This window comes from Orycteropus afer, unplaced genomic scaffold (genome assembly GCF_000298275.1).
Source record: "Orycteropus afer afer isolate SDZICR_OR568_19922 unplaced genomic scaffold, OryAfe1.0 scaffold00027, whole genome shotgun sequence".
NCBI lineage: Eukaryota > Metazoa > Chordata > Mammalia > Tubulidentata > Orycteropodidae > Orycteropus > Orycteropus afer.
This window is the reverse complement of record NW_006921614.1, coordinates 3,541,446-3,553,047: the sequence shown is the minus strand read 5'-3', so window position 1 is coordinate 3,553,047 and position 11,602 is coordinate 3,541,446. Positions and strand designations below refer to the sequence as shown.

The 11,602-nt window shown below is 44.4% G+C and overlaps 1 protein-coding gene across 1 annotated transcript in view; it reads left to right on the top strand.

The window, feature by feature from the left end:
- The first annotated feature begins 3,717 nt into the window (after positions 1-3,717).
- The window catches only part of LOC103192400 (desmoplakin), a 48,540-nt gene continuing 40,655 nt past the window's right edge, over positions 3,718-11,602 (top strand). Inside the window, exon 1 of the mRNA XM_007935381.1 lies at positions 3,718-3,911. Coding sequence (XP_007933572.1) covers positions 3,718-3,911 — 194 coding nt within the window. The remainder of the gene's footprint in view (positions 3,912-11,602) is intronic.

Sequence of the window (11,602 nt, the reverse complement as noted above, 5' to 3'; positions counted from 1 at the left end):
ATCTGACAGCACCCATCTTTCAGCCAGTAGATGAGTGTAAACTGTTTGTGCCACCCAGGGATCTTATTCCTCTTAGAGAAAGACAAATGCTTAAGGCCATTCTCTTCACAGACCTGGTGTGTTTGGTTAGCTAAAAGTTATTTGGGGTCTTGGGAATACCTGAAGAAGTGCAGGAAGCAATAAGATAGGCTAGGAAGCAAAGACAGCCAGAGTTTATTTGTTTGTTTGTTTTGTCTCTTATTCTTTTTTTTTTTTTTTTAATTGTGATTGGGTGAAAGTTTACAAGTATTTTCCATACAGTAATTCATACACATTTTGTTTCATGACACTGATTGCAATTCCCCACAATGTAACAGCTCTCTTCCCACTTCCTTCCTGTAGATATCTCTTCCCTGTGTCCTCCTCTCCCATGCACTCCTGCCCCCTGAGCTGTCTCCCTGTGCAAACATTGCCCTTCTGTTCTCCCACAATTGATTACTCCAAAGGAGTATATCTACCTGACGTAAATGTTCACCCTCTATGCCTGTCTATTGTTTGGTTGGAAGCCACAGGAGTGAGTTCAGTTCCAGACCTGAAGGGTAACTAGGGGCCATAGTCTCAAGGGTCTTACCAGGCTCTATCAGACCAGGAAACCAGGTCTTTTTTTTTTTATGATTTTGAGTTCTGTTCCACATTGTTCTCCCACTCCACCCAGGATCTCCTGCACCAATGCCCCTCCAAGTGGTTGACAGTGGTAGCTGGATACCATCTAGTTCTTCTGGTCTCATGGTCATATATGCTGAGGATCACATGGTCTACTAGTCCCTTGGACTAATTGTTTCCATACGTCTTTGCTTTTCTTCATTTTTCTTTGCTCTAGACATTGTTGCATTTAGGTGGCTACTTGCAATCTTTTAAGACCCCAGTTGCTACTCACCAAAGTAGGATGTAGAACAATGTTTTTTGCATAGTATGATAAGACAATTGAGTTTGATGTCCCCTGTGACCATGGTCCTCATCCCACAGGTCCAACCACTCATTCCCCCAGAGTAGCTAGCTGTGGCCAAGAAGTCACCACAACATTGTCCCTTGTCAGCTCTACTATACACCAGAGATTTTTATAGCACGTACAAATACACTTGTAGAAGCATCGTCTGTCAAACTCTCTTGCCCTGTTTTGCTAACAGAGAGTCTGTGTGTAGCCTGACTCCTATGTACCCACTATGAGCTCTCAGAAGTGTCCATTGCCTGCTTGGAGCCTTAATTTGATAATGGAAGGATGTTCATAGATGTGGTTTTTTTTTACAAGGAGAATTCTGCTGTGAGATTAGAGGCCCTTTTTATTACACACCATTGGGAAAAAAGGAATCTCTGGTTGTTTTGTTTTTTCAATTTAAGTTTTACTACAATTTTTTTTTTAATTGTGCTTTGGGTGCAAATTTACAGAGCAGAATTTGTTTTACATTCAACAGTTCATGTACATTTGGTTTCACTTCCTGATTACCATCGCCAACCCTAACCCACCCTCCTCCCCTCCCTTCCCTGTGACCCCCCTCCCTGTGCCCTTCTTAACTGTGCACTCCTGTCTGTCCAGCTTTCCCTCCTTGTGAATGCTGCCCCTCTGGCACTCAATGGCCAGTAATGTTTTAAAGGACAATGTATCTTATTCATCTTTGTGTTTGCCAGAGCCTTGCATTAGCCCTTCCATGTAGTAGGTTATCTATATTTGCTGCACAAATGAGCTGCATAGAGAGAATTCATCGTAATTCAAATTTTGCACCATGTAATATAAATTTTTGCACACTGACATCTTGAAATATTCCATCTACTACTTTTCTCCCCTCCAACCAATGGACATCATGGGCTGTTTGTGCTGGGGCTGACTTTCAGACAATGTTGTTTCAGAAGAAACAACTTATCTACATCTCAGAATTTTGTGTAATTATTTGAACACTTTATCACCTTTTGCCTTTGTTAAAATCATACCTAAGATCGTTATAAGTTGCAGGTGACTCGATGACACCTAACAACAACAAACAAAACGAAGAGGAAAGTGAAAAATTATAGGTTGTGCTAACAGTGGTAAACTCGGTAGCATTTTTGACTCCTTGGACTTAAACTTACCAATTCTGTGGTAAATTGTGAAGCAAAAGGACAGGACGTTTTGTCAACGATTGTGCCCAAAAGGTGAGGTGTCATGAGGGGTTTTGTAATACAGCAAATTTTAGAAAACTCCTCTCACTCTCTTTACAACATGAAAATATAGTTTGATTTTTGTTCTTCACAGTTTATAAACATTTTCAGAAATACAATATATAAGAAAGCATTGTTTAGGTAGATGAGAAATGTTCATTATAAAAATCTTTAAATGGTGCTTCATTGAAGAATAACTTAACAATTTCCCAAATTATAAAAACAGCTATGCATAGTATTGTTGGGCCTATATCTACACAGGGCTCATGGAGATTACAGGGTAGTTAACATTCAGCCACTAGCTGGGAGCGGCCCTGGGGCTATTCGCTGGAATGTTCTGGCTCTGAGTTACTCATCTGTACAATGTGGGTGATCTCTGTCCAGGGCTCTTTGCAGCTCCCAGATAGGCTTCATTCCAGGAGGGCCTTCTCCATGGACTGTGGGAAGAGCTCCGAGTTCCAAAAGAGACTAAGTTTGGGGAGAAGATCCTCGGGGGCCAAGAAAGATCTTCTTTCCCAAAGTTCTTTAGCAAAATCTGGAGACTGGGGCTGGGTTTGAAACCTTTCAATTTCTTGTTTAAGATGAGGAAAAACAAAGAAATTGCAATTTATATTTTATGTTATCCCATGGAAAAGAACTACAATATTTTCCTCTTTATCTTCAAGTGAAGAAACTGTATGGTGAAGACCTCTCCAGCGAATGATGTTCTCTTTAAAAATCATTTTTTATACGTCAAAAATAGGACTTTAGAGGCAATTTCCTGATTACAGCGGGGGAGGGGGAGAGCCAAAACAAAAGCCCATCTTCCAAACGTTCTCTCCTCAATTATGTGCTTCCTTTCGAAGACAGGTTGACATCCTTTCCAGGGGACCAGCAAACGAAAATGTTTAATAAGTAATTGTCCCATCGAAAGGTCTTATTTTCCAGCTTATTTCCGACCGAGGGACCAAAGAAATCCTCAAAGGCGAGGCGCCCTGTTTCAGGCGTCAATCGTAGCACCCCAGCGAGGGCTTGTCCTTGGTCCCTCGCCTCCCCTCCTGGCTGTTGCTCAATCTTCGAAGGTGCAGGGTGGGGCCACAGGCCGGCGGGCGCAGGTGGGGAGGGGAGCCGAGGCGCGTTGGTGACACCGGCTGGGGGTGGGATCGGCGCAGGGGCCGAACCCCGCCCTGGGAAAAAACTGGCCAGGTGTGGCCTCGGCGCCCGGTGCCAGCCGGGAGGAGACTCGCACCCCGCCAACCAACACCAACACCCAGCCCCAACGCAGCTCCTCTGCGCTCTCGCCACCCTCCAAGCCACAGCTCTTCCTCCTGCTCTTCTAGCAGTCGGGCGCTCCCAGCGCGCTTCTCCCGCGCGCGTACCTCCACTCGGCCGCGCTGCAGTCGCAGCGGCCGGCACCGCCCGGCAGAGAGGAGCGTCCTTGTGAAACTTTGGCACCGCCCCCTCCATTTCGGCCTTTCAGTGCTTTTTAAGCCTCCGCGGACATCCTCCGGCCGCTGCTCTCGCTTATGCCTCGGCGCTGAGCCGCTCTTGCGTGCCGCCGCCGAGATGAGCTGCAATGGGGGCTCCCACCCGCGGATCAACACGCTGGGCCGCATGACGCGCGCCGAGTCCGGCCCGGACCTGCGCTACGAGATGACTTGTGGCGGCGGCGGCGGCGGTGGCAGCGGCAGTGGCGCCAACGGCAGGATGTACTACACGCGCCGCTGTACGGTCACCGAGATGAACTCGGACGGCTACGGGTGGGTGCTCTCCGAGCCGACTCCTAGGAAGTAGGGAGGGAGGGAAAACTGGGTCCGGAAGGAGGAACCTTTTTTTGCCCGAGCTCACAAAACTATTTTCTGGCCCAGCTGGGATCTGCGCCCAGGTGGCCGGCACCAGTGCGCGGCGCTGAGTAGGAGGGACGGTAGGTGCCGGGAAAGGAGCGGCTCCCTTCCTGGAAGTAGGGACTCGGTTCCACCTGGTTCCCTTCTTGCGAACCCGACCGAGGCGGGACCGGGCATTCAAATCCCTTTTGTGGGGGGCCCACGAGGGCGCGAAGGGGCGGCCAGGGATCCTCTCTTCTTCGCCACTGGGCTGCCCTTCTGCCTGGCCGGCCGCATTGCCTTTGTTTCGGGCTCTGGTCTTCCTCGGCCGGCAGGTGGGAGGTCAGGCAAGTTGTGGCTGTGATAACACAAGCCTACCCTGAGCTGTAACCACGCGTAAACCGGCGGAGGCCAGGGGTCCGCGGCCTGCCCAGTGGCGGCGCCCCGCGGTTCCTGCTGGGCTCCCTCACATTCCCGTGCACCCTGAAACCGCGGTCTCTTGGGTCACTAAGCAAAGCTGAATAGCGACGGCACCCAGATATAGGCTGCGTGTCCCGCCGGCGAAGGATCGCGTCTCGAGGGGGGCCCGGCTTCAGCGGTTCCCTCTCCCCTCCAACAGTTTCTGGGATTGAACAGCCGCGGGGCTGGGGCGCGCCCGTCTCCTCCGCCGACGTGAGCACGGGTTGGGCCCTTTGTTTGCTCCCTTTTTAAAAAGCATTGGATAAAGGACCCCAGCGCCTTGATCGTCAGCGCCGTCGTAATATCTGCTCCTTGAGCAGGAGTGTCTGGGCAGAGAGGGATACGGAGCCGAGGGCGCCCGGACCCACCGCTTGCGTCCGCCAGCTACTCTGGGGGCCGCCCGGCTGAAGGTGCCGGCAGAAGCGCACCGGGAGGAGGGCAGGGGCCAGCGGGTTCGGATCAAAGCGGAAACAGACCGAGGGAGTCATTTGATGGGTGAGGGAGATAGGGAAGCTGGTCCCCAGAGTCGGACTCTGGATACCCACGCAAGCCGGGAGAGTTTGGGCAACAGGCCCAGGGCTCCGCACCATTGTTGACTCGGCGCTGTGGCCTTGGGCTGGGGAGGAGCTACCTGAATACGCTCCAAAGGGGTTTTGTTTTGCAAGCAGTTTCAAAGACTGGGACTACTCGTGTTACAACCTGTTTCCTGCTTGGATTTAATTATTTATTTATTTTTCTTAATTTATTGCCACTTTTGGAATTAAGAAGGAATTTTCTCAATATTGAAACTTTGTTTTCTGAACAAAAGACACCTGAGGTTTTCCAGGAAAAATGTACCAATAGAAGGAATTAGGAGAACATGTTGCAAATTTGCATTTTAGTTTGTTTTAAAACTTTACTGTTTCAATTTATTTTTTTTTCCCTCTCAGTTTTCCAGTATTTGAGAAGCACAGTTTTCTTATCCAAGCCAGAATTTGCAAGGATTCTTCAGGATTTTATGAATCAAAACTTTTATTTTATAAATATGCTCTGTCATCCTACAGCCTGTCTTTTAAATTGACAGTAATTAGTACTGTTGTTGAGTATTCTATCCCATTGGTTTACATTATTTGTAGTGAAGTAATATTTAAAATAATTCTTTGGTCAATGAACTGCATACAGATAAGTGGTTTCTTCATGGAAATATTTAATTTTTGAAAGGCTCAGTGTGTTTTTATAGTATAACATAATTTCCTATGTTCTGTTTTCCTAGCTTAAAGCTTGTTTATAAACTTGTCAGGTTTTTACATCAGTCTGAGAAGGGAAAACAGACCCAAGTGAAAAATTACCTAGGTCTTTGGAAGGGTGTTTTTCTGCCCACTGGTGTTGATTTCCCAAGGCTGCAGAGGTCTTGTTCTCAGGCCTTGATTGAGCCTGAGAACATTCCTTCCTGTCCCAGGTAATGAAGTCTGACCCTTCCGCCCCCACCCCAAGCCTGTATGGACTTGCAGTTATGAGGTGGCAGTCCTACTGCCAACACTTCTGAATTGAGGAATTAATAAAATACAAATAGCCCACAAATGCTGGCTTTTGCATTTTAAAATACTGACTATGCCCAACGACTGAGAGGCTATGCCCTCTACACCTGGTTTTCTGGTAGTTTTGTGTGGAAGGACTTGGTCTCTTGTGGCATGCAATTTTTAAGCATCCCTGTGTGATCAACAGGCCTGTGTGAAATAAATGATAACTAAGAATTTAATGAGTACTTTTCTGACCTAAGTTTTTCTAAGCAAAAAAAAAAAAAAAAAGCCAATATAAAACTACAGGCTGAATTTAAACTCATTTATTTCAAAACTGCTATTTTTATTGGCTGAAAACCCACTGCCATCAAGTAGATTCTGACACATAGTGACCCCGTTGGGTTTCCAAGGCAGTAAATCTTTACAAAAGTAGATTGTATCATCTTCCTTCTGCAGAGCAGCTAGCTGGTGGGTTTGAACCACCAACCTTCTGGTTAGCAGTCAGATGACATAGGCACTGTGCCACCAGAACTCCTTATTGGCTGAATTGTTGTTGTTGTTGTTATGTGCCATCGAGTCGGACCTGACTCATAGCGACCCCTCTTTGGGTTTCCGAGGCAGTGTCACTACAGTAGTAGATTGCCCCCATCTTCCTTCTGAGGAGTGGCTGGTGGGTTTGAACCGCCAGCCTTCTGGTTAGCAGTCAAGTGCCTTAGGCACTATGGTGATTTTTGTAATAGTGAGTTTAGCCCTGTCCCTAATTCAATCAATTTGACTGTGTAGAGACCCCTAAATCTTATTTTTCCTTTCAAGGTGACTTTAAAATACCTCCCCTCTCTCTTTTTCATTAATAATGCTTGTCAGTTTTCAGGACAGTATTCTATCTCATTTGTAATTCTCTCCTCTCCCCGCCTTTTTCCAATTCTTTGTGTCTATTTTATGCTGGATGAATTCTGCAACTAGTTTATTTAACTTCTCCTATTCTGCGTGTTTGTTAATGTTTGGTAAATGCTATATTATTGATAATATAACAGATAATTTTTGAGAATTTTACATTGAATTTGTCTTATATAGAAGAGCATAGTATACGAATTGCTTCCAATTAAGGCAGAATTGCTCTAGTCTTCTTCTTATAGTTAAATTACAAATTTATAGTGAAATTTGTTACCTAAGTAGGGATGATGGCAGAGTAACAAAGCCCCATAGCTAAGCAGATACAGTCATTACGTTTCAGAAATACATGTTGTAATGTTAATACTTGCTTTTCTCTCTATCTCATGATTTGAAAACCAAAATTCATGTGATTACTAGTGGATATATATTGTAAAGTTCTTTTTTAAAAAAATATATTTTATTGAGATATAGTTTATGTACAGTGAAATACACAAAACTAAAGGGACATGGATATTGTAAAGTTTTAAACTACTGTTTAAAAGAAGCCTATTTCTTAGCATGAGGTAAACAGATATATTTGCATTGAATTTTAGAGAGGGAGGGAGTGTGAAGGATCACCTACTCCACAGAAGCCCCACTTTAGAGACTAGAAGATTAAGCCTTGCCCAAGATCCCACAGTCCACTCCAGGCTGAGGTGCCCTGAGAATCCTTGACTCCTCATCTGTGGTCCAGTGCTCTGCACTCCCATAACCCTGTGCCTTCATGGCTTGTCTTTAGACTGTCAGTTCTGTAAAGACACAGTGGGTGCATGTTATCAAATTAACGAATTCATCCATCAAACATTTACTAAGTATCTTTGTGTGCACTAGTGGGAGATGCAAAGATAAATATATAAGGACTTCATGAAAGGAGTGTATGTTTTTTAAAAGAACCTAAGCACACAAGCACTAAGGCTGATGGAACATAGGGCTGTAAATGGCCTAAGGGGCTTCATAAGGAAACATAACACCTGGTAGTGAGGGCGGTAGAAATGCTTTATAAAGGAAAACCAACATGAAACCCACTGCCTTTGAGTTGACTATGACTCATAGCAACTCTATATGACAGAGTAGAACTACCTTTCCAAGGCTGTAATTTTTATAGGAACGGACTAGACTGCCACAGCTTTTTCCCATGGGGTCAAACCTCTGACCTTTTCAGTTAGCATCCAAGTGCTTAACTACTGTATCACCGGGGCTCTTTTATAAAGGAAATAATGTTGGTTGGACTTCGGAGTATTTCAGCTGTGAAAGATGGGTGGGCAGAGAACATTCCAAGGGGAGAAAAGAGCATGAGAAAATCTGAGCTAATTCAAGACCTGTGGCATGGTCTCCTTTTTGAGCTTTGGCTAAAAGGAGAAGCAATTAAGACAAAAGGAGGGCGATAGGTTGGGGCCAGAGCATGGGAGAATCTGAATGCCTGCATGCTGTGGTGAGGTGTTTGCACAGGTAGAGGGGAGCCATTGGAGGTTTTTAAATGTAGAAATAAGATAATCATAGCTGAGCTTTAGAATTTTCTGTGGCATGCAGCATGCAGGATTGGCATGCTGTTAGGAGAGGTTGCAGGAGGGAGTTGGTTACTAGTTAGGAAGGAAAGTAATGAAAGTCTGAAGGAGGGTGAAGGCAATGAGTGAATTGGGAAAGTAGATATTGCCCAGGTGGAGTGACAGCATCAGCTAAGAATTGGATGTCAGAAGCAAGAAAGAATCTGATAAAACAGGCTTTGAGCGTAGGTGATTCATAGAATGGATAGCATAAATGTTTTTCTGGGTGACAATTGCTAAGGAAGATACAGTTTATCTTAATACATGGGAGCTCTGGTAGCATAGTGGCTAAAAGCACTTGACTGCTAACCAGAAGGCTGGCGGTTCAAACCCACCAGCCATTCCTTGAAAGGAGGGTTGGGCAATCCTACTTCCGTAGTGATACTGCCTTGGCAACCCAAGGAGGGGTCGCTATGAGTCGGGGCCGACTCCACGGCACACAACAACAACAACACCATTTATGTGGCTATTAAATTTGAGAAGTTACATATTTTATAAAAACAGCAAATCAATGGTTAGTAATAGTTACCATTTATTAAACCCCCATGATGTGCCAAGTTTGTCTGAAGCCTCCCAGCAAACTGCCCATTTTACAAATGTGAAAGTGAGGTTAAAGCAGTTAAATGACTTGGTCAAGGTCACAGAGAGAGTAAGTGGTTGAGTTAGATTTGAATCTAGTCTACCACTATGGCTCAAGAAAAGATCAAACTTTAGTTATTAGAATTATCTTTTCTATTTGTAAACTCTTTTCTATCAGTTTTTGCCATTTTTTTAAAAAAAATCTAGCATTCTTCAGTGTGCTTCTATGAAATATTTATTTCAAAATCATTATATTCCTTCATTAGCACTCTTGTAGTATTCTCAATCTGTGTCCACAAAAAACCAAACTCACTACCATTGAGTCAATTCCAACTCATAGCTACCCCCTTTGGGTTTCCAAGACAGTAAATCTTTACTGAAGTAGATTGCCCAGTCTTCCTTCGGCAGAGTGGCTGGTGGGTTTGAACCGCCAGTCTTCTGGTTAGCAGTCAGATGCCTTAGGCACTATGCCCAATATGATGATACAGAAAGCAAACTAATTGTTGGCTAAATGTATTAAATGGGATAAAACAACTTTCAAGAAGCAGCTACTTTTCTCTAAATATGAGCATAATGTCATTGGGTGCAGCTTAAATGTCTTAGGAGGAAAAACTGCTGATGCTGCTTATGCCTCAATGCTGACTTCTCAGGGTGGTGCAAAGCAGGGTAGGGTATGACACTCAGAGTCTAACTCAGCTCCACCAACCTGTCTTTCCAGACTAGGAGGTTGTGGAAGAATCATCTCAGTGTGGAGGCCTTGGTGCTAAAGTGCCCAGAGAGCATGGGAACACTGCCCCATCTTTTGTTCTTCTCCCTCTTGCTCTACATTGGCTGGCCCCAGAGATATTGCCATTTGGAGCTGGTCACTGTGGTTCTTATGTTGAAGTGAGGGTCCCAGAGACCCCACGACTCAGACAATGAGAGCCACTTGCTTGAAGCAAAGACTGTAAAATTCTAGCACAGTCAAATAATTCGTCTCTCTACAAACATCTTTTTTGTGTGTGTGGGTGGGTGCGACACCCTGGGTTGAGTGGTCTGCATGTACATCTTGTTTACTGTTGGGCTGAGAGCCAGCCCCTGGGAGTGAGTTTTAGTCCAGGCCCAGAATGTATCCCAGGGCCATAGTTTTGGGGGTTTCATCAGACTCCATCTGACCAGTAATTCTGGTCATTATTGAGTTTTTTGGATTTTGTTCCACGTTTTCCCTTCTACTCTATCCAGGATCTCCAGATTTGATCCTTTCCTGAGTGGTTGGCATTGGTAGCCGGGCACCATCTAGTTCTTCTACAAACATCTTGGGCTGGATGTTCTAAGTCCTTCAAAGACCTCATGAATGTGAAAATGAATATGTTAGTGAGAAACTACCACAAACTGATCAAAGTGTATCCTTGGAATTAAATTCTTGGACACACAAACTTGACACCCCTTACTTCCTAATTTGTCTGCCACCTGAAAAAGAAGAGTTGGCTTCTTGATAACCGGAAGCCTTGTAAACAGTTTCTTTAGGCTTCAGTGAAATGAAAATTTGTACATAGGGACATAATTAGAAATAGAAATCCCATTTTGATCTTGAATTTGTAAGGTAGCCCCACTTAATAAAGGAAAGGGAAGCATCTTTGAATTTTCTCATCCCTTCAGTATGTTTCTTTCATCCTTTGTTAAAATGTATGGCTCTCTTTCAATGTTGCAAATAGCTATTTTTAAAGTCTTGTAGGCAATCTTAGAACTGCTGAGAAAATGCTTCCACATTTAATACTCAAATCTGTTTCTTTCTTCTCTTTCCTTTTTTTTTTTTTTTTGCTTCTTGCTCTTCCCCAGAATTATGAATGGGCCAAAGATAAAACCACAAAAATGAAGTATCATGTAATAGCAATGGCCGCAGCTGTCACAGTAAGAGTTGTTCAGGGAGAGTTGAACACGTGCAGTGCTTTGTAGACCTTCCTGGCCCTTCTGTTCCTCAGCACACACCAGCTCAAGAAACTTGCTCAGACTCACAGGCAGGACAAATGGATGCATTGAGCTGAGAGTAGATTCCCGGCTATCTGACTTCAAAGTCTTTATAAAGTTGATGATGTGTGGTGATCACTTTGCCCTCCCTCAACACAATCTATCAGTGTGAAAATAGAGAGGACCAACAAAAGGAAAGGGAACTTTTATTAGAGTGCTGCTTCCAAAGCGCTTGGGCAAAGACCAAATCAAGGATCAGAGGCAGCCTCTCTAAAATCTATAGGTTTTTTTACTCTGCTTTCTGGATGGGAGAGTGGTGTGGGCTATATGCAGCCTCTGAATGAGTTTTTGAAATCAGGATAATGAGGTGAGTGGTAATAGCCTCAGATTAAAGTCTTTTATTTACCTTTGTTTTTCTCCTACTTTACTAAGCCAAGCAAACATTTATTAAGCACCTTCTGTGTGCAAAACCTTGTATTGTTAGGAGCTTGTAGGAGTGGACGATGACTAAGTCCTGGGACTTTAGACTTAGAGTAGGCAATAATAGTGTAAGGGAGTGGGACATCAATTGAGGAAGGGTAAGTGGACTTTTAGGGCAGAAGTGTGATCAGGAAAGCTCAATAGAGGAGGCAACATTGAGCTGTAACTTCTGAAGAATGGACAAATG